The sequence below is a fragment of the Colletotrichum tamarilloi genome, assembly GCF_030869305.1.
Source record: "Colletotrichum tamarilloi strain Tom-12 chromosome Unknown Scaffold_5.1, whole genome shotgun sequence".
In the NCBI taxonomy this organism is placed as follows: domain Eukaryota; kingdom Fungi; phylum Ascomycota; class Sordariomycetes; order Glomerellales; family Glomerellaceae; genus Colletotrichum; species Colletotrichum tamarilloi.
Genome location: NW_026849388.1, coordinates 567018 through 587708, shown reverse-complemented (window position 1 = coordinate 587708; position 20691 = coordinate 567018). Strand labels below are relative to the sequence as shown.

Here is a 20691-nt window from a genome sequence, read left to right as displayed (position 1 = left end):
AACAAAAAAAAAGATTTTTTGAAGGATTTGATGAAGATTCTAACAGATGGTCTTCTTCGCGATGAGAAGTTGCTGGAAACTTTAGAACGGTTCCAGAAAGCAAATTAACCGGTATGATGGAGGAAGTACCTCAGATCGCGCAGAACGATAGAGTTGGTATTTCCCATTCCCTTATGAAAGGAGATGTTTACTGGGGTTCCTAGTTCTTCGTTTCCGTGGCTTTGATCAATTCGACCTGTAAGTCATGGTGGCTACCGAAACAAGATTCAGATAAATGTCGTTCTAACGTCTGGGGATGGCAATCATGAACGTATATGAACCAGTGGCAGCACTTCAACACTTAACACACCCTTTCTTGATCTTAGGCCCTCGACATTCTCTTTGAAGACTCGTATCTATGACCTGGATTCCCTAAGAGCTGCAGCTGCACTGAATAGCCCTCTTCAACTTGGGCACATCTCCAACCCACCGTTCCTCCTCTGCCTTATCACCCTTGTACTCCTGACCGTCAATGTCCTGACCGTCCCAGCTCTCCTCAAAGGGATGCAGCGCCATCTGCATGACCCTCCTCAACACATCCCTCTCGTCATCCTTCTCAACCCGCTTGATAATCTCGTCGAGCACCCAGCCACGCGGCACAAAGTTGGGGTTCACGGCCTTCATGGCCTTCTCTCGCTCGGCATCCTGGCCCTCTCCTTCGCCCCAGTCCTCGACGACGCGAGCGCGCCACTTGTCCAACCAGTTCCCGACATCAGACCGGCCCTTGGCCTCGCTGCCGGCCGTCGCGCCCTCTGCGTGGAAGAAGCGCGCAGCCGTCTCGCGGCGGGCGTCCTCGGTAGCAATATCCGTCAGCTTGACGGAGCTGAGGCGTCGGAAGAAGTGGTTAAAGTCAAGCTCGTGGGTCTCCATGGTATCCAGCAGCCCGCTGAATAGCTCATCAAAATCACTCTCCTTGAAGTTCTTCAGACCAACGCGCAGCGTCATGAGGCGCTTGTACTCGGCCATGAAGAGCGCCTTGTATTCCTCGCCAACCTGCATGATGAGCTTCTCGGCCCGTCCGACGAGGACCTCAGACTCGCTCTCCTCAACACCATCGTTGACGAACTTGTCCTCGTCCACGCCGGCCCCTGCGCCGATGAGCTCGCCTAGCGCCTCGCCGAAGCGGACGAGGTTCCACCAGATAATCGTCGGCTGATTTCGGTAGCTGTACCGCAGCATGTGGTCGTCGTGGTTGGGCGTGTAGGACGGATCAAAGTTATCCATGAACGCAAAGGGGCCGAAGTCGATGCTCAGGCCCGCGATAGAGGTGTTATCCGTGTTCAGCACGCCGTTCATGAAGCCGTAGGCCTGCCACTTTGCGACGGTGAGAGCATTGCGGCGGGCGACTTCACGGAAGAGACGGGTGAAGCGGTTCTCGGCTGAGTCGTCTGGGCCCTGGATTTCTGTTGCCGGGACACCGCGAGCGGGCTCGTGGAGGGAAGAGTCAGCGGGCTTCTCGGGGTTCTCAAGGCGGCCGGGGAGCTTTCCCCAACCGCCGAGGACATCTTCCGCGACGTAGGTCGCCAGCGTTCGGAGCATGGCGCGGTCGCCTCTGGCACGGGGGAGATCAAAGTTTCCCAGCCGGATCCAGGATTGCGCAAAGCGCAACACAATCGCACCGGGCTCGACCGTCTCTCTCCTGACCTTGACGTTGGGCAGCAGCGTCAGAGACAGCGCGCGCGTGCTAGGGATCCCGAGGGCGTGAAGGGCCTCGGAGACGACGAACTCGCGGATACTCGACCGCAGCACCGCCTTGCCGTCCGCGAAGCGCGAGTACGGGGTGATACCCGCGCCCTTGAGCTGCAGCTCGTACCGGGTCTTGGTCTCCGGGTTCGTCGTCTCGAACAGCGAAATGGCCCTCCCGTCACCCAGCTGTCCCGCCCACTGCCCGAACTGGAAACCTCCGTAGCACTGCGCCCAGGGGTACCCGCCCTCGAGCTTCTCCTCGTCCCAGCCGTGTAACCTGTTCCCCGCGACGGTCTGCTTGAAGTCCTCTGTCTCCTCGTCGCCCTGTTTGATCCCGATATCGCGCATCGCGGCCGGGCTCACGGCGAGGAGCTCCGGGTTCTCGGTGGTCTCGGGGCGGACCCAGGTGAAGGCTGCGTTGCGGACGCCGCGCGGGGCGATTTGGTCGCGCGGGGTCTTGTGGGAGTCGGCTGGCGTCGGGAAGATTGCGTCGGGCGGGAGAGAGGAGGTGTAGGTCCATGTCTTGGGGAGCTCGCCTATCGGAAGGCCTTGGTAGGATGTCGCTGTCGGCTTTGCGCCGTTGGAGAATTGAGCGGCCATGATGGCCGGGGGTTTGGTGATAGCTCTTGGGACGGCTCGGCGGGAGAGCAGTCTTGAGAGCATATACGCGGATTTGAGGTTCACTTTGGTGTGAGATAAAACGAAGCGTAAACAGATCTATTCACACGAAGAGAATGGGGGTATCATTTGCAAGTGTACATGACAAGTGATTAGAAAAAAAGGTGGTGGAGGGGTCATTCGGTAATGATGATCCGTAGTGTAAGTCAGCAGCACCGAGTCGGCGATGAGGGACTCTCGGAGCTTCAGTGGCGATGCCCCAAAAAATCTACGCTGACTAAACCAAAGATGCGTACCTGGATAGAAAGAACCTCGGCGTCCACTTCGACGGTCGCCGATGGCAACAACCACCGATCCCGGAGACAATTAATCATCTGGATAATTCGAATACCTTTATCAAAATCTCGAACTTCGAAGCCTCTTTCGGTCCCCGCTCCAAGATCCGAAAGGGGTTCAAAGCCCTCATGATAAGGTACCCAAAGTTCACGGTCCGAGTCCCGGCCGACGCTGCATGTCGAGCCCCCCGGGTGATGCATCACGCAACAGCTCCCACACTGTCGTCACTGTTGGCGTCACTGCGAAAAGGACGCTGCAGCCCCCAAGCTCCCCTCCCCGCCGCCGTCCCGGGAATCCAGCACGCCCTGGCAGACAGCTCCAATTGGGGCAAGTGGGGTGAGGAGAAGGAAAGCTGCGGTTCCAGCCCACTGCAGCAAGTTCCGAAAAGCGCCTCCCTTTGACACACCAAGAAAGCTCACCCCAATTTACCAGTAGAGGCACGACTTTCGGTGATGTCAATTGGACGTCTCGGCTCTTGTTGGCCGATGCAGGCGGGGGAAGCATGTTTTTCCTGCGAGTTTGCTATTACTGCATGTCATCGAAACAAACCTCGATGCAAGAGCTGAAAGCCCAGTGCCCCTTTGAGTGTCTCGTCCTCGTCCCATCGTGCTGATAACACATCCGTCACCCCTCACCTCATAGCTCCTCCCTCTTAAGAGATCAGTAGAAGTCCGTCTCGTCGTATTAGAAATACAAACCCCTGGCCGCGGCCCATCAATACCCGTTTGTTCGAAGCCATCTTTTATCTTCCCCTTCCATATTACATCGCTGTATGTTCTTGACGAGAAACTCATCAAGACTCTGCTCAACGCTACGTCCTCGTCCCGTATTGCCCCTCATCAGCTCTCAACATCTTCAGAAGCGCACCATGAACTCGATTCTGTCCACCTTCACGCCCGATGCTTCGGGAACCCCTCCAAAGCAAGTGGATTATATCCCATGGCTCACTCTCAACGATGGCAAGATGATCCCCATGGTGAGTTTGAATCTCAAGTTTAAAAGGATCCCCATTCCTGCGGGAAGATCTGCCGCTCGGCAATGCATGTCAGCATCCAGCGCCAGATCCTAGGGCATTCCAGCTCAAATCTTAAATTACGAAATTGCTGCATCGCGGCCGGTTTACTCCAAGCACCGTCTCATACTGACGTATCCGCAGCTCGGATATGGCCTGGGTACTGCCAACTACAAGGCTGGCGGGGCCAGCTTTGACGAGAAGATCGTCGACAACACCGTCATGGCGATCAAGGCCGGATACCATCATCTCGATGGCGCTGAAGGTACGTGCAATTTCACTCACTCACTCACTCATCCCCCAGATCACCACTTTTAACACGATCCTTAGTATACGGAAACGAAGAAGAACTCGGTGCAGCCATCAAAAAGGCCGGCGTGCCAAGAGAAAAGCTCTACGTCACCGCAAAAATCAGCGGAACCAAGAAGCAGGACACCGAAGAGGCCTTCGCTACCTCGCTGAAGAAGCTCGACCTCGAGTACGTGGACCTTTACCTCATCCATGCGCCCTTCTTCGCCGACTCGGACGAGGAGTTGCAGCAAAAGTGGGCGGATCTCGAGGCCATCCAGGCCAGCGGCCGCGCCAAGAGCATCGGGCTCTCCAACTTTTTGCAGCCTCAGATCGAGGCCATTTTGAAGACGGCCAAGGTCGTGCCTGCTATCAACCAGATCGAGTTCCACCCTCATCTGCAGCACGGCGACCTGCTGCAATTCCACCGCGATAACAATATTGCCGTGTCTTGTTATGCCCCGCTGACGCCCATTACTTCGGACGTCGACTCGCCCGTCAGGACTATCTGGGCCAATCTGTCCAAGAAATACGGCGTGAGCGATTCTGTTGTCGGACTCCGCTGGTGCATCGATCAGGGTCTGATTGTCATCACCACCTCGTCCAAGGAGGAGAGACTGCAGAGCTACCTGAACCATATCCCCGCCATCAAACTTACACCCCGCGAGGTGAAAGAGATTGCCGAGGCTGGCAAGACCAAGCACGTTCGCGGGTTCTGGAAGAACAAGTTCGACGCTGATGATACCCGATGAGTATGACAAAGTTCGGGGTCCGCCACGCTCATTGTAGTCAAGAGCGTATCTAGTATTGTTAGTTGTAATCAGTAATTATGGAAATCGTTCCAATAGTGACGTCTGTGTACAAGTTTAATCTCTCAAGCCTACGGGGCACATTGGCATGATATGACCGTAAGAAGACCTGAAGTGATTGAAGGTATCGTGGTTTATTCGTTTTCATGTTCGTCACCTCATAACTCATCATCAGACTCCGTCTCGCTACCAGCGGGCGGCGGGGGTGCTTTGGCAGCTGCTTTCTTTCTTGCAAAAGGCAACTCCCTCTTCGCAGGAGGCGCCTCCTTTTTCGCGGGCGCGGCAGCAGCCTTTGGCTTGGGCGGTGGTGATACTTGAGACCGTGTGGGCTTACTGGGCGCTGGTGCTGCCGCCGGCTCTTCGTCGACATCATCTTCACTAGCCGTCTCGTCCTCGTCCTCAGTCGTGTCGCGCTGCTGATCTGACAGGTCCGCAACCTGCTCCTTCACCTCATCAACATCCATTTTGTCTTCACTTTCCTCTGACGAATCAGCATCATCGACAGGCGCGGGAACGGTCTTCCTCTTGCCCGGCCTCGACTTGGCGGCCGCATGGCCTCTTACCGCGGCCTGGGAGCTCTGCTGTACCTGCGCTAGCTTCTCCGGCTCGACGGATGCAGACGCGAGTAGCTTCTGCTGCTGGCGGATCTTGACCTTCTTCTCGTTGAGCAGGTCGCGGAACTTTTCGAGCAGTTCCGACTCGTCAGCCTCCTTGGCCGCGACTAGCTCGTCGAGTTGAGCTTTGAGCTCCCGCACAGATTCTTCGAGCTTGCTTGCCTTTGCAGTCGTCGAGGCTAGAGCTTCCTTGGCCTCATTGGCTGTCTGCGCCGAGAGCGCACACCAGTCGAATAGCTCAATGAGCTCGCGTGGGCTGTGGCTCAACTCGATGGCGCCGAGCCGTTGCTAGATTACCCAGCCCGTCAGCCCAGCCCGGCCACCCATGCGGAAGGTAGGTAAAAGGCTGGAATGTAAAAAAACTTACTGTGAACTCATTCCCCTTTTTCCGAATTGTCAGGGTGAGAACTGACTCGTTCTCCACAGAGGCGATTGCCTCAACGCCCTCGGCCGGTTCTTGGTGCAAGACCGCAGTCAGGATAGTGACCCATTCTTCCTCAGACACTGGACTGTTCTTGACGCGTAGTGATGCGACTTTGTCATGACGCACTGCCAGGGAAACCCTACCGTTAGCCTTTTTTTTCTTCAAAATTTCCCGTATAATATGAGGTGGACGAGTTCGGCGCATGAAACAGGTGTCGGCCAAGACCCCACTCGCCCGGGCCGCGGTGATCGTCGGCCAGGAAGGCGGGATGACGAGCGTTTGGAACTTGGAAGTTGGAAACTCACGAGAAACGGCATATGGCTCCACGCCATCTGTTCCCACCAACTTGACATCTAGTGCCTTTGACCGAGTGGGCGTGGCCTGGACGATGACAAAAGCGCCTTCACTGTCTGACCGGGGAAATCGGAGAACGTGGCCGGATGCCATGACTAGGTGAACTAAATCGACATAAACTTGAGGAAAGAATCGGTTGGTTTGCCCCTTGCGTGCCACGGGAATGAGCTGAAGGTTCGATGTAAGTGGCAGTTGCAACCCGGTGCAAGGTCCGAGAGCTCAGGTTGGTCGGGATTGTCGTCAGAAAGTTTTAGTAGGTGCGTAATTATTTGGTTCTCAGGGTTGGAATCTAAATTGCAACTACGGTGTCTCGAGGGGAACTCCTGGTTGGATGGAGGTTGAGACAGAGCAGTCCGGGAGAGTGAGACTGAGACTGGATTTCCAAAGTTGGTAGTTTGTTGATTAAATACAGTGAAGTGAGTGTGGCTTCATCTGAACCGTGAGGGTCCTCGAGGGGTCCTGGGGTCGAGAGCGCTAGGCAACTATGGCGCTCAGACAGGCAGCAGAGGGGGGGACTGTGCAACGCCTCAGGCAGCCTTGGCCCTGCACCTTGGTATTGAGACGTAGGTTCGGGACGGGAAGGAGGTACGAAGGTCGTGGGATGGAACGGAGAGCGGGAAAGCAAGGCAAGGAAGGTAAGGTCGTTACCAATTGTTTTGGTGCTTTCTGTGCTTGTACCTTCCTTACCTTAGGCGAGGTCGGGTGCTGTCAACAAATAAACAGGAAGCTACGGAGACGACGGCTTTGTGTTTGGACCTAAAGGTACGGATACTGTGTGAGGTATTGCCTGTGGGATGAACCGGAAGAGAGAGAAAGTCAGAGCAAGCACTGTCCAATATTCCTCCGCCCTGGGATCCCATAGACTCTCGATAACTTCTTTTTCCTGCCCTTGATGGAAGGAATCGTTAGAAAAGGCAGGCAGCACTAATTATAGCCTAATGCCTCCATTTTCTCCCTGAACTGCCAGCCTCTCGCTACTGCATTCGCCGTTGGCTGAGCTCAATTGAAACGACGACGGGTGGAAAGGGCTGTCGCGCCTCCAACGCGTCAGAATCGTGCAAGTCAAGTGCAACCGTCCCCGCATACATGTGCTCGTCGTCCAATCAATGAACCATCTGATGTCCCCGCTAAATCACGTGGCGCACCCTGGGAAAAATTGTGATTCACTGGAGAGCCCTGGACCCCCGGTTTGTACCCTCCCACGCCCTCCGTGCCTCCCACCTGTTCTTTTCCCCCGTCTGTTGTCCACCCGGAGCATGACTCTGCCTGTCCCGCAGAAAAAGAACGGACCCAGCTTGTCTAGATCGGCTTTCTCTTTTTTACCCACTCTCTTCCCTCTCTCACCGTCCCTGCCGGCCTTATTATTTACTCCCTCCTTCTGTTGTCCCAGTACCTTACTCAGAGAGACTAAGAAAAGACGATAGTGGATTCTCCATCAAGCTTAAGAAAAAAAGAAGAAAAGACGAGAGAACCGAACCTAGCGAAAAAAGGGGGAAACGGAAGAATCGTATAACACACGCACACCGGCTGTCACTGCTACCCCCAATTCTGTCACCCTCGTGCCTGCGGAACACCTCACAAGATACGTAGCTCAGTGGGTTTGCCCACACCTGCGCGCAATACCAGCCACCCAGCTGTCCACCACACCACCCACTACGTTGCGCTGTGCTGCACCACGCTGTGCCCACGCACCACTCGTACTGGACCCAGCCCACCATCTGGCCGACCTACCACCTCGCTTTGTTTGCCAGGCCCGATCCATCAACCCCAGCTTCCCAGCCATTTTTGCTACATCTCATCCAACAAGAAGGGCAAATCCAGTCTCTCCCCCCGACACTCACGACTGCCCTGATCTCATTCTACTCCAGCACAACCCTCGACAAACGTCACGCTCGACATCTCTGGACCCTGTTCCTGTTCCTCTTGCGCAATCACCCCTTACGACGAACTTTCTTTGCATCACCTCCACTTGTTCTGCCTCTGCATCTGTTTGCATCTCTCGCACTTCATCCTACCAGTAGCCGACAGACACTACTTCCCACACTACCACACACATTCCCGGAAACGACGATACTCTACTCGATTCAAAAACAATCCGCGCCGCCATTTCTACGCCTAAACACCACCACGACAAATCTTTTTGCGCCCCCCGCGACGCCTAAATACTACCAAACAACATCGCTTGCGACCACTATCTCCGCCTTCTCAAGGTTATGCCGGGCCGGGGCTGCTGTTATTGTTGACGATATGATCTTGCAACATTGACAAGCAGGAAAGCGCTGTCGGGAAGTCTTTTGCGATACGACTACGGCCTTCTCGGACCCAATTCAATTCTGCGCTCCCCCAAACAAAGAAACCTACCGAAAACATGGAACCTTTACGCCTCAAGCCACGCCAGCCGGCGGCGGAACCCGACATCGAAGACTGGGACGATGACGATTTCCAAATCGACACCGACGATCTGACATTCCGCACCGCCTCTACCGCTACCGTTACCACCCTTCCTCCCTCACGACGCGACTCTGCGTCTTCACATGTTTCCCTCCGTTCCGACCTCGAATCTATCCTGGACGAAGAGACCCACGTGCATGTCCCGGGCGACGACGAGAAGTCGACCCTCGACGCTATCGCCGCTGCCACACAGGCCGGCATTCCGATACCCAAAAATGTACCTTCTTCCGCTCTAATGGGCGGTACTATCAAACGACTTGGTGGACGAAAGATCAAGAAGATCATGCAGGACGACTGGGAGGATGATCTGGTTCTTCCAGACTCGGCTCAGGCCCTTCGCATCAAACCTCAGGACGGCTCCAGATTCCCCGACGCTCTTCGACAAGTCAGCGGCGGTTCCAATCAGACTAGTCCGACCAAAGCTATGAAGACTCCTCCCGCGGTTTCCATGCTGGACAGGAGAGAGTCGACGGAATCGAGGACGAGCACATTATCAGGGGCTCTCAACTTGGAGAAGTTCCGTGACAACGATGACGACGACGACGATTTCTTTGGTGATGGATCGGAAACTATCAAAGTATCAAAGACTCGCCCGCCTAAACCCATTTCACTTATCACCCCACCGACCCCTCAGAAGATTGACAAGCCTTTGGACGATGATTTTGAGAACGACTTCGAGTTGCCCTCAGATGGCAAGTTGAGGCTCTCTACTAGAAAGGACATCCCAAAGACACCGTCGAACCAGGCAGATGATCTGGACTGGGGTGAGGGTAGCCTCGGTACTCGATTCGGAGGCACACGAAGAGACGCTCGTTCGAATAGGAGCTCGTCTGTCTCCGCCATGAGCCCCAGCGTCTCGAGCTCATTCACCGCCGAGAGCGAAGATGAGACGTTTGATGGCCTTGTACTCCCCAGCGGCCCGGTCAACTTTGGTGAGAGATTGAGTCGTAGGAAACTCAGTCGCTCTCCCGTGCGTCCCGTCGAAGAAGAGCCTCCAAACCTCAAGACTCCTCAACCGCGCGAGCCAGAGCCTGAAGACATGTTTGATGGTCTTGACGTGGGTGATGGCGACGTCTTCAATTCGGGCAAGCTTACACTCCATCGCAATATTCGTGTCAATGCAAACCGCCCACCGAGCCCCCAGAGACCAAAGACTGCAATCTCATTGACCTTCACGAATAAGGCTACTCCGTCACGGCTCCCTCGGCCGAGTCATGAGCGTCATGAGCGAACTCAGTCTGCCCTGGAGCCTGTGTCCGAGAGTGGTGGTCCTATCTTTGCTCGTACGAGAAGATCTCAGTCGCGCATGGGTCACCAATCTCAGTCTTCCGTCACGAGCATTCATAGCATGCCGACTCCCACAACACCTTCTCCATCGAGCTCTTTGCTCCCTTCGACTCCACGCAGGCGAGAGCTTGGTGCTAGAACCTCTACGACGTCGCTGCGTAATGAGCCGACGACCACTAGCACGCAGTTGCTGAGATTTAAGCGATCTCTGCCTGCAATGAGCAGCTCTCACTCACCGGCAAAGACAATGTCCCGGTTTGAACGGCCACCATCTAGGACAGATGGCCGCCCGCCTTCCTCAATGCGGCCCAAGACTCCTACTGAGAGATCTCGACCCGCTGTGGAAAGCTTCGCTGCCCAGCAACGACGCCCCTTTCTCCCTGCTGGGGCCTCACAATCCCAGTCGCAGCACGTGACTGCAAAAACTTCTCGTAGCTTCCGCCGCCACGATTCTGAGAACGCTCTAGACTTGCGGCCGACCTCGAGGGCATTTTCCAGGTCGACAATGCGGTCGCCGAGTCCGAAGAGAACAAATCGTCATTCGGATCATATCACCCGCGACGGTTTGTCGTTCCGCACCCTCACCAAGCCAAACCGAACTCGGAACTTTGGTGATGGGCATGAGTTGGATGGATTCGACGACTTGCCTACTTCAGCCCATTCAGAGGCCAAATTTGTCCGACAACCTGTCAAGGCACCGCTCCGCAACAAGCTTTATCAAAATGTGCTTCCTGATCGGACCACCACGCCCTCCCCGGCTCCTTACTCCCCTGCGAAGGGTGATTACACGCCCCATTTCGCCCGCGATACCCAGGCTAGCCGAATTGCTCGGGAGACCTCGCTTGCTCAACGAGCTCCATCAGGCCCACTGGCGCCTCTCACCTCGTCGCGCGTTTCTCAGCTGTCGTCCAGGAACAATTTCAATCCCGGACTACCACAAGCGACGGTGCGGTCGAAAAAGAAGAGGAACCTTCCTCAATTGAAGCCTCATTTAATTTCCAACATGAATAAGGACAAGACTCCGCAGCGTAAGTGCACTAGCTCAATGGATTGCACATCTTTATACTGACCACCCTGTAGATCTTCAGGGTATGTTCTACAACCCCGACACGTACCGTTGGGAAGGCAACGAAAATGTCTTGAACGCGTTCGACCCACCCGCATCGTCCCCATCGCCAACATCAATGCCGCCGCACGTGGTTCGAGATAAGGAAGCTTCTTCAACGCCTCGGCCGGCTCTGATTACGAACATAAGCCACACGAAGGGCGTGCAGGTTGTGGGCGGCATGGTCTTTGATCCACAGAACATGTGCTGGCTCAAGCTCGGCCCACAGACGAACACCAAGTCCGAGATACCCGACCCCATGGACGGCTTCAATGCTTTGGACGACGACGAGGACGTCTTCAAGGACATTCCCGATCTCGACGATAACCAAGGCGACTCCAAAGAACCCGGTCGCGTTAGCGAAGTTAAGGACGAGTGGCTCGTCGGGGAAGAATTCGATGTTGGTCCCGAATTCGTTCGGAGACAGCGCGAAGAGGAAGACCGGTGGCGAAAGAAATGCGAGAAGTGGCTCGGGGTCGGAGACCGAGATCGCGAAGCTGCCAGATGGGCGATCCGCGACATCCTACTTCATCAGAGGGCTGCCCAGTAGACCTCACCACACCAACAGCATTCTACTTTGGGCGGCATATCATGCTTTTTTCTTCATACATAATTATTCTAATACCCCTGGCGTCATGGCGAACGACAGGGCGAGCTACGAACGAGGCGTTTTGGGAGAAGGATTACGACGAACAACATTTACGACGATTCCAGTGACGACTTTCTGGACTCTTCTTTGTGTACAACATACTCCTACAAAAAGTCTTGAATGGAATTCATGACACGGCTTTTACGACGAAAAGAGGTCTGGCAGAGGAAATGGCATGCCGACTTTATGACAACAAACAGATGATTTGGGATTTGGGACTCGATACCATCCAGACCCCGAGCTGGATAAGAGGGTTTATGACCACAGTGGAGGAAAAGGACTGCTTTGACGTTTGCATTTTTGTACAATGCTTTTTATCTTTACGATGCTGTTTGGAGGAGGCTGAGGGTGGTTAGCCTTTCTTCGCCTGTGAAGGTGGTCAAGGATTGGTTGGTGTGTCTGTCATTGATCTTTTTGATGATGAGAGACAGGTTGATGAAAAGCTCTGCTTAGATTCATTTTTTTGGCTTCGGCGTATTGGATTAGCAATAACCCAATCTTCTTTTCTCAATTCTCTTCGTGGCCAGCTGGCTGGATAATTCCTTCTTGACGTGGACGTGAAAGGCTTTTTTCTCAATCGGCGACAGCAAATGACGGTCACAACAGATGAACGGCGACAGCGACGACCATGTCAACCACCTCTTCACTGTTCAATTATTTCGTTCGATACTTTTTTTTATTTCCCGAATACCTTTTTGAGCTCCGACTCCATTTAGTAGTAATAGGTAATTATAATGCGACAACCCTAATAACCTCAACAACGATGACAACGACGCGGGGTTCGTTTCGACCTCGATCCCTGACAAGATGCTTCTTTGTCTACTACACAAGATACACTTCAAAAAAAGATCCCAACCCTCGTTCTAGTTCATCAATTTTCCTTTTTTGACATCAGTCGATCACATGTGTCTCGTCCTCTTATTTCGCAGACTTCTTCTCCTTCTTTTGCTTGGGGCTCTTGCTCTTGGGGCTCTTTTCCGGCGCGGCCGAGGCGGACGTCACCTTCTTCTGCGCCGGATTCCTCTCGGCCTTCTTCTCCTTGTCGGCCGCGGCGGCCTTTTGCTTGCTCTTGTCCTTCTTCTCGGGCGTCTTTTCCGCGGACTTGTCAGACTCAGGGGCGCTCTCAACTTCGGCCTCGGAGGCAGAAGCGGTAGACTCCTTCTTGGCGTCGGAGGCGGCCTTCTTCGCCTTCGCAGACAAAGCGTTGGGGTCGAGACCGCGTCTGCGCATGGCGTTGCGCTTGGCCTTGAGGACGTACTCCTCGTCCTCATCGTCGTCGAAGCCGCCAAAGTCGTCGTCGGTCTTGCCGCCGGCGTTGGACTCGTCGTCGGTGGTGATGGGGGTCTTGTCGACGACCTCGCCGACGGAGGCAGCGGAGCGGTCGCGCTCGGCCTTTGCAGGGGTGGGACCAATCTTTTGGAATTTGGCGACGAAGAAGCCGTCGACGTTGTAGGTGTGCGGGTAGTAGCGGCGGGTGAGCTTGAGGGAGGGGTCGAATTTCTTGCCCATGTAGGAGGTGAAGCCCTCGCGGCCGAAGGGGAGGTTGGTGTCGACGAGCTTGACGTTGGGGCGGCGGGAGAGGGCGTATGCTACGACGGACTCGCTGTTGGTTTGTTAGCATGAATGAGACAATAGTTAGATGAGGTGGATAGGCTTACTTCTCCTCGACTGTGACGGAACAGGTAGAGTAGACAATGTAACCGCCCGTCTTGCTGTGGTGGTTGACAGAGTCAATGGCGGCGAGAATAAGCTGCTTCTGCATGTGCGGCAGCAGCATGAAATCCCTCTCCGTCTTGTTGGTCTTGACGCTGGCATCCTTTGCAATGACACCGGTACCGGAGCAAGGGGCGTCGAGCAGGACACGGTCGAAACCGCCCATGGGCTTGGGGAACTCTCTAGCATCGTAGTTTGAGACGACGACGTTGCGGGCGCCGAGGCGGTGGATGTTACCAATGAGACCCTTGGCACGCTGTTTGCTGGGATCGTTGGCGACGATGACGCCCGTGTTCTTCATCATGGCGGCCATGTGCGTCGTCTTACCACCGGGAGCGGCGGCCATATCCAGCACGCGCTCGTTCTCCTGCGGCTCGAGGGCCATGACGGGCAGGAAAGAGGAGGCGGCCTGGAGGATGTAGTAGCCGGCCAGGTACTCGGGCGTGGCACCGAGGGGCACGTTGCTCTCAAAGATCTGGAGGCCGACCTTGGACCACTTTCCGACGGGCTCGAGGGTGACGCCGCGGCCGATGAGGGCCTGGGCGAGGTCTCTGCGGTGGGTGCGGAGGGTGTTTGTGCGGATGACGACGGGGCGGGCCGACTCGTTGGCCTCGAAGAAGGCGAACGCCTCACGGGGGGAGAAGAGGTTGAAGAGCTTCTCGGCGAGGTACTCGGAGTAGCCGTAGTAGGCGCAGATGTCCTTGATGAGCTGGTTGACGTACTCTGTGCGGGAGCGGCCCTCCTCGTGGAGCTTCGCAAAGTCGTCGAGCACTCTAATATTTTCCGTGATTCTCGTTCTCAGGAGCTGCAGGTCGGGCGCGAGGAGCGTCTTTGTCTTGGCGGCGAGCTCGTCGTCCGAGTCGTCTTCGAGGATGTGCGGCTTGTCGCCGTCAATGTTGGTCTGGATGCCCATCTCCTCGAGTTCGGCCTGGGCGTCGGCGTCCTCCTCGGCCTGCTTCTGGTCGAGTCTCCGTGCGAGACCCTCAATGTTGGCCTTTGTGAGCATCTCCTCGCCGTCCGAGTCGTCTTCGTCCTCTGAGAACATGTGCTTTCCGCCGCCGCCACGCTCCTCTTCTGAATCGTACACGGAATCGTCGTCAGAGCCATCTATGAAGTCGTCTCCCAGCTTCTCCGCGGCCTCCAGGTCGGAAAACTCGTCAACCTCGTCATCATCGTCGCTCATGTCGGAAGGGGCACCAGCAAAGTCGCCGGCATCGTCGTCGTCTGACATCTCTTCGTCCGAGTCGACAGGCTGGGGTGCCTTCTTTCCTCTGCCGTTGGCGGCCTTGGGCGCAGGCTTTCCAGCCTTGGCACCGTTGCTCTTCTTCGCATCCTGCTTCTTCGCTGCCGCGGCATTGGCCTTGGGTGCCGCTCCTCTTCTCCTCCTCTTGACCTCGGGAGCCTCGACGGGCTCGACTGGCAGACCGGCCTTGCGCTTCAACTTTGCGAAATGCGCCTCTGACAAGGGTTCGGGCGCACCCTGCTTCTTCATACGGTTTCCGACACCCATTATGATCGATCAATTTGTATCGAAACTTGGGTATTTGGGGTGGGGAAAAAAGGGTACCGAAGAAGTAGAAAATTCAAGATATACGGTACCGCCTGGTTCAAAGTCGGTCGCCGCTACACTGCTCAGAAGAAAAAAAAAGTTCCTTCACTTGGGTTAGAAGCGGTCCCCCCACCGAAACTTTTTCCTATCGCGCACTGACCAGCACCGATAAGATTGGGCGATAAAGCCACGCCGCCCAGACGAGCGGTCGAAGCTCCACACTCCAGCTCAGTCCGCCCCGCCATCCCTCTTCAGTGCGTCAACTCTAACTGAGCAGAGCGGGCAGCCCACCAGAACACCGGACGAAGTCATTTCCAACGCCTTACCTCCAGCCGATCATCTAGTAATTAAGCCTTCGCCGACATTCCTTCCCTATATCTCACACAACCTATAGCTTCTGAACTCAAATCGACGATTCAAACAACACCGACCAGGCAAACTTCCCGAAAGCGCGCCACATAGATCAACATATCGCAACCATGGCCGAAGTCGTGTTCGCAAGACAGTTCCTGGCGACCTTGGAGTCGCGCCCGGCGAAGCTGTCCGCCGACCATGTCGAGGACCCCAAGAACTTCCCGGCTCGTCCTCCCGTAAGTTTCACCCCTACTAGTGAAGCTTTTGTAGCTACAGATAGCTAACATCATGTAGTACATCCTGCCCAAGATGCCCAAGGCCATGAGCAAGCCCTCGAACCTTGCCCCAGGCCAGGAGCGTAGCGTCAACGTCACTCTCAAGTCCCTGCGCAACCCTCCTCTTGATATCAAGCTCTCCTCCCAGTCGCTCAACACCTCCATCCTCGACATCAAGACGGCGGTTGAGGCGGAGTCACAGATACCTGTGGACAAGATGAAGCTGCTGTTCAACAAGAAGCCGGTGCCAGACAGCAAGGTGCTGAAGGACTTGCTTACGGACGGTCAGACATCTCTTGAGTTCTCCGTCATGGTTATTGGAGGAGCTGCCGCAGTCAAGCCTGAGCCTAGCGCTGCGGTTGCGCCCAACACTACAGAGGAGGACATCGGAGAGGCGGCATTGGACACGGACGAATTCTGGAGCGATCTCAAGGGCTTCTTGCTGCAGAGGCTTAAGCACGAGCAAAAGGCGGAGGAGCTATCAGGGCTGTGGCGCTCAACCTGGCAGGCCCAGAAGAAGTCATAACGTAGAAATTCACAAAGCACAACACTTGAACATAGGTGATGGTCTAATAAAGAAGTGATTTCGTCGTCGTTATTTGGGCAACAACAAGAATGCTCTGCATTCCGGCATGAGATGTTTTCCTATGGCACTGGGTTGATATAACCAGGCGGGCAGTTCAAATCTGGAAATTTACTTGTCACGCCCCAAAAAGAAACTCGGAGTGGGAAAAAGGTCTGGGTCCCGAAATCGCCAAGGGGGAGAAAGTGGCCCTCCATATTCATCGTAAACTCTCCATGATCGTCGTCAATCGTCCCGGAAGACTGCAGCCGCCAAAGTGTATGCTCCGTCTCACCGCGTAAGGAAGGGTATGGGTGTGTTTGAGGGGAAAAGAGACATTTAACCAGCCATGCCCTTGCTGACGGTCTTGAGAATGGAGTCGTACTCGATGTCGTCGGCATCGTTGGCCTGGAGCTCGGTCGCGATACCAGTGAGCGAGCGCTTCAGGGCCTCCTTGGAGGAGGCGTAAACCATCTTGGCCTTTGGTAGTGGGTTAGCGACAATTCAATTGAGCTTTGCAAGAGTAGCTGGTACTGACCATGACACCGGCATCATCGGGGGACCAGGCGAGGAAGGTGATCTTGTTGCTGTTGGAGTGTTAGCTGCAGGTTCCAGGTTGGGCGAATGCGGGGCAACGTACCGCTCACCCTCGCCAGAGGCAAGGCTGTACTCGAAGTCGTAGACGGCGTAGCGGGGGCCCTTGCCAACAGCACCCTGATGCATTGTTAGAATTGTCTTTGAAATGCAACATTGCGTCGCGGAATTGCAGAGAAACATACGCTCTTGGACTTGGTCTGGGCGTTGATCAGCTTCTCGCGGAAGTTGTCATAGTCCTTATCGGCCGAGGCCTCCTCGACGACGATCTCCTTGTTGTCGTCCGAGAGCTTGTAGATGATGTACTTGTACTTCTTGGAGAGCTTGAGCTCGTTGTAGGCCGTTATGCACTCCTGAGAGACTTGCGCTCTGGTGGGGAAAATCGGGTTAGCATGCGCCGCCTTGCTGAGGTGAGGTGGTAGATGGAGCCAGCTTGTCCTGCTCCGCCGGGATCGTCATCGAACGAGCGGTAGAGTCGCCCATTAGATGGTGAGTCGGCGCAGAGGTAAGAGGCTCTTCGGAAGGGGAAATACGAACCCGGATTGAGACTGCGATTGAGATTAGCATGTTGTTTTTGTAGACGGCTGATCCTTGGAAGCTTTAGTTACTCACCATGATGCTGGTTTATGGCGGGGGTGTGGCTAGGAGAAGAGGCGGGAAAGTGGGCTGAGAGCAGATTAGCAACTAGAAAACAGAAGGGAAATTGAATGATTTAAAACTGTTTGCCGTGCAAAGCAAAAGGGAAAATGGGGGTGCCTACTTCGAGATCGAGTGGTTCGGCCGGGAGATTTGCTGCACGGAGGGTGGTGGCAGAAAAAGAGGCAACAGCTTGCTTTCGGGTGATGAGGTATCTTGGACAGGAACGGAGGAGTTGGGTCACAGTGGAGGGGAAGCGGGCGAGAAAAACACCCGCATGGTGGGGTTGTTGTCCAGGTGAGATTGGAGCACGTGACTATCTGCGTCAGCCACAGGAGGTTGACGAATCCCACCCCAGGCGGCAGTCAACAGACAGGGCCTGAACTTGGAATCTCTTGTTGGGGGGACAGCCCATTGCAAGGGGCGGCGAGCTCCTAATGCTTGGTTAAAATGAACACAAGAAGTCATCACCAAAAAACACATGATGGGTGCCTGTTTACGTGACGTGGACCGGGCTGCACTTAACGGTTGCCTACCTTACTTGTCAGCACGAAGCCAAGGAACTCTACCACTAAAAAGTAGCGGCCGAAACACTGGCCCAATTCCTCAAGCTGTCACTGAGCTGTTAACTAAGTAGCTACCGATCGACGTCAACACACCGTGCACAGCTCCAGTCTAGTCAATGCATGCATTTGCTCTTTGTCTTGTTATTCTTTAACTCGTTTTGCTTTCTTTCTTCATCTTACATAACTTGCTAGTGCTATTGTACAATACAGAGCTCTCAAGTCCCCTCAGGGAGACTGCTGCGTAAAAGGGGGAAAGAGGGGAGATTAGTACAAATGGCCGCAGTTATACATCCTTTTTAATAGTAACACCAATGCCCATGCCCCTCGCCCAGTTGACTTTTTTTTAATACAAGAAGACATTTTGATCATGGATCATGTTTTTACATCATACCACCCATGCCTCCCATTCCGCCCATACCACCCATGCCGCCCATAGGAGGAGGTCCCTTCTCTTCGGGAGCCTCAACGATGGCGACCTCAGTGGTACCGAGCAGGGAAGCAACACCGCTGGCGTCAACCAGACCGGTGCGGACGACCTTGAAGGGGTCAAGGATACCGGCGGCAATCATGTCGACGTACTCGCCCTTGGAGGAGTCGAAACCCTTGTTGAACTCGCTGGCGAACTCATCGGTGAGCTTGCCGACGATGACGGAGCCCTCAAGGCCAGCGTTCTCGACGATGGCACGAGCAGGGCGGGTGATGGCGTTCTTGACGATGGTGACACCAAGCTGCTGGTCGAAGTTGGCGGTCTTGACGTCCTTAAGAGCAAGGGCAGAGGCCTTGATAAGGGCGGTACCACCACCGGGCAGGATACCCTCCTCAACGGCGGCGCGAGTGGCGTTCAGGGCATCGACGAAGCGGTCCTTCTTCTCACCGACCTCAACCTCAGAGGAGCCACCGACCTTGATGACGGCGACACCACCAGAGAGCTTGGCCAGACGCTCCTGGAGCTTCTCCTTCTCGTACTCGGAGGTAGTGGGGTCGTTCATGACGCCACGGATCTGCTCGCAGCGCTGGGAGATGGAGTCCTTGGCACCCTCACCGTTGAGGAAGATGGTGTCCTCCTTGGTGATGGTGATGGAGCCGGTGGAGCCGAGCATGTCGGGGGTGGCCTTCTCGAGCTTGATGTCAAGCTCCTCGCTGAAGACGGTACCGTTGGTAAGGACAGCCAAGTCACCGAGGATGGACTTGCGGTTGTCACCGAAACCGGGGGCCTTGACGGCAGCGACCTGGAGCTGGCCACGGAGCTTGTTGAGAATGCAGACGGCAAGAGCCTCACCCTCAATGTCCTCGGCAATGATGACGAGAGGACGTCTCAGCTGGGTGGAGGCCTCAAGGGCGGGAATGATGTCCTGGACAGCAGAGATCTTCTTCTCGGAGAGGAGGATCAGGGGCTTCTCGAACTCGACCTTCTGGGACTTGGCGTCGGTGATGAAGTAGGGGGAGACGAAGCCGCGGTCGAAGCGCATACCCTCGGTAACCTCGAGCTCGTCGACCAGAGTCTTGCCCTCCTTGACGGTGATGACACCCTCCTTGCCGACCTTCTCCATGGCCTTGGCAATCAGGTTGCCGACCTCCTGGTCACCGTTGGCGGAGATGGTGGCGACCTGAGCAACCTCCTCGCTGGTGGAAATATCTCTCTTGTTCTTCTGAAGGAAAGCGACGACCTCGTCGACAGCAGCCTGGATACCACGGCGCAGGTCCATGGGGTTGCAGCCAGCGGCGACGTTCTTGACGGTCTCGGAGAAGATGGAACGGGCGAGGACGGTGGCGGTGGTGGTACCGTCACCAGCGGTCTCGTTCGTCTTGGAGGCGACGTCCTGGATGAGGCGGGCGCCGAGGTTCTCGAACTTGTCCTTGAGGGTAATTGCCTTCGCGACAGTTACACCGTCTACGAATCAGTCAGCTTTTTGATGGAATCCAACTCAATTGCATGTTTCCTTACCCTTCGTGATCTTGGGGGAGCCATAGCTTGACTCAATGAGGACGTTGCGACCCTTGGGGCCAAGTGTTGTCGCGACGGCCTTGGCCAGAGTATCGGCACCAGCGAGCAGGGCAGCACGGCCCTCAACACCGAACTTCAGCTCCTGTAGACTGAGTTAGCATCCTGAAGCTGATGGCATTGCCAATGCTTCGCGACGTGTTGACGAACCTTGTGGGCAAAGCGAAGCTGCTGTCCCAGGCCGGCACCGGCACGGAACTTGCTGGGAGCAGCAGAGAGGACGGAAGCTCTCGCGCGGGAAGAAAGAGCGCGCTGCATCTTGAATCTTATTATGAGGGTATCTAGGTAAGAAAGAAGAAATACAGAACTAAGGATTGAAGATGTCGCCGGGTTTGAATCACACGTGTCGCTCCAAGGAGATGAAGTAAAAAGTTGCAGTGAATGATAGAATTGGAGAAGCTTCCCGTCACCGGCTCCAAAAATTTATCTCGGACGTTCGGCTAAACGAGGTCCCTTCTCGAGCGCCAGTACCAAAGGGGATTAGCGCAATTGTGGGTGCATTTCTACCGTCTTCCAATGGCATCTGTCTCCATTCTCAGCATCCGCACATGGTATCCCCTAGTGACCATTGCCGAATATTGACATGGGTTCGTCCATCGGAGAACATCGGCGGACGATCGACTATGGGGTTTCTCCTGAGCAACTGCACCGACTTACCAAGCAATACGAAGTAATGGACACATAGCATGAATCCCAACGTTGTAGCAGCTCAGCAAACATTGGATGGCACTTTAAGCAAGTCACGAGAACTGCCATCCGAGCAATGCG

At 55.1% G+C, this 20691-nt stretch overlaps 8 protein-coding genes across 8 annotated transcripts; 3 read left to right on the top strand and 5 right to left on the bottom strand.

Annotated features, from left to right (window-relative positions):
* Positions 1-411: 411 nt before the first annotated feature.
* Positions 412-2388, bottom strand: CTAM01_02301 (uncharacterized protein; the record flags this gene model as incomplete). Its single annotated transcript, XM_060518340.1, has 1 exon — positions 412-2388. The coding sequence occupies one exon, from the start codon at positions 2386-2388 to the stop codon at positions 412-414; it is 1977 nt and encodes a 658-aa protein (XP_060386973.1).
* Positions 2389-3547: 1159 nt separating this feature from the next.
* Positions 3548-4731, top strand: CTAM01_02300 (aldo/keto reductase; the record flags this gene model as incomplete). The annotated part of the gene is made up of 3 exons (XM_060518339.1): positions 3548-3655; positions 3836-3956; positions 4022-4731. The coding sequence occupies 3 exons, from the start codon at positions 3548-3550 to the stop codon at positions 4729-4731; spliced, it is 939 nt and encodes a 312-aa protein (XP_060386972.1).
* A 215-nt stretch (positions 4732-4946) lies between these two features.
* Positions 4947-6273, bottom strand: CTAM01_02299 (uncharacterized protein; the record flags this gene model as incomplete). Its single annotated transcript, XM_060518338.1, has 3 exons — positions 4947-5690; positions 5770-5951; positions 6132-6273. 3 exons carry the CDS (start codon positions 6271-6273, stop codon positions 4947-4949), a joined length of 1068 nt encoding a protein of 355 aa, XP_060386971.1.
* Positions 6274-8548: 2275 nt separating this feature from the next.
* CTAM01_02298 (cytokinesis regulator) lies at positions 8549-11573 on the top strand (the record flags this gene model as incomplete). Its single annotated transcript, XM_060518337.1, has 2 exons — positions 8549-10946; positions 10999-11573. The coding sequence occupies 2 exons, from the start codon at positions 8549-8551 to the stop codon at positions 11571-11573; spliced, it is 2973 nt and encodes a 990-aa protein (XP_060386970.1).
* Positions 11574-12590: 1017 nt separating this feature from the next.
* Positions 12591-14895, bottom strand: CTAM01_02297 (NOL1/NOP2/sun family protein; the record flags this gene model as incomplete). Its single annotated transcript, XM_060518336.1, has 2 exons — positions 12591-13275; positions 13331-14895. The coding sequence occupies 2 exons, from the start codon at positions 14893-14895 to the stop codon at positions 12591-12593; spliced, it is 2250 nt and encodes a 749-aa protein (XP_060386969.1).
* A 518-nt stretch (positions 14896-15413) lies between these two features.
* CTAM01_02296 (uncharacterized protein) lies at positions 15414-16089 on the top strand (the record flags this gene model as incomplete). Its single annotated transcript, XM_060518335.1, has 2 exons — positions 15414-15524; positions 15583-16089. The coding sequence occupies 2 exons, from the start codon at positions 15414-15416 to the stop codon at positions 16087-16089; spliced, it is 618 nt and encodes a 205-aa protein (XP_060386968.1).
* A 375-nt stretch (positions 16090-16464) lies between these two features.
* CTAM01_02295 (cofilin/tropomyosin-type actin-binding protein) lies at positions 16465-17334 on the bottom strand (the record flags this gene model as incomplete). The annotated part of the gene is made up of 6 exons (XM_060518334.1): positions 16465-16605; positions 16664-16712; positions 16766-16839; positions 16905-17088; positions 17257-17267; positions 17332-17334. The coding sequence occupies 6 exons, from the start codon at positions 17332-17334 to the stop codon at positions 16465-16467; spliced, it is 462 nt and encodes a 153-aa protein (XP_060386967.1).
* Positions 17335-18301: 967 nt separating this feature from the next.
* Positions 18302-20181, bottom strand: CTAM01_02294 (chaperonin GroL; the record flags this gene model as incomplete). The annotated part of the gene is made up of 3 exons (XM_060518333.1): positions 18302-19812; positions 19867-20008; positions 20074-20181. 3 exons carry the CDS (start codon positions 20179-20181, stop codon positions 18302-18304), a joined length of 1761 nt encoding a protein of 586 aa, XP_060386966.1.
* Between the last annotated feature and the right edge of the window lie 510 nt (positions 20182-20691).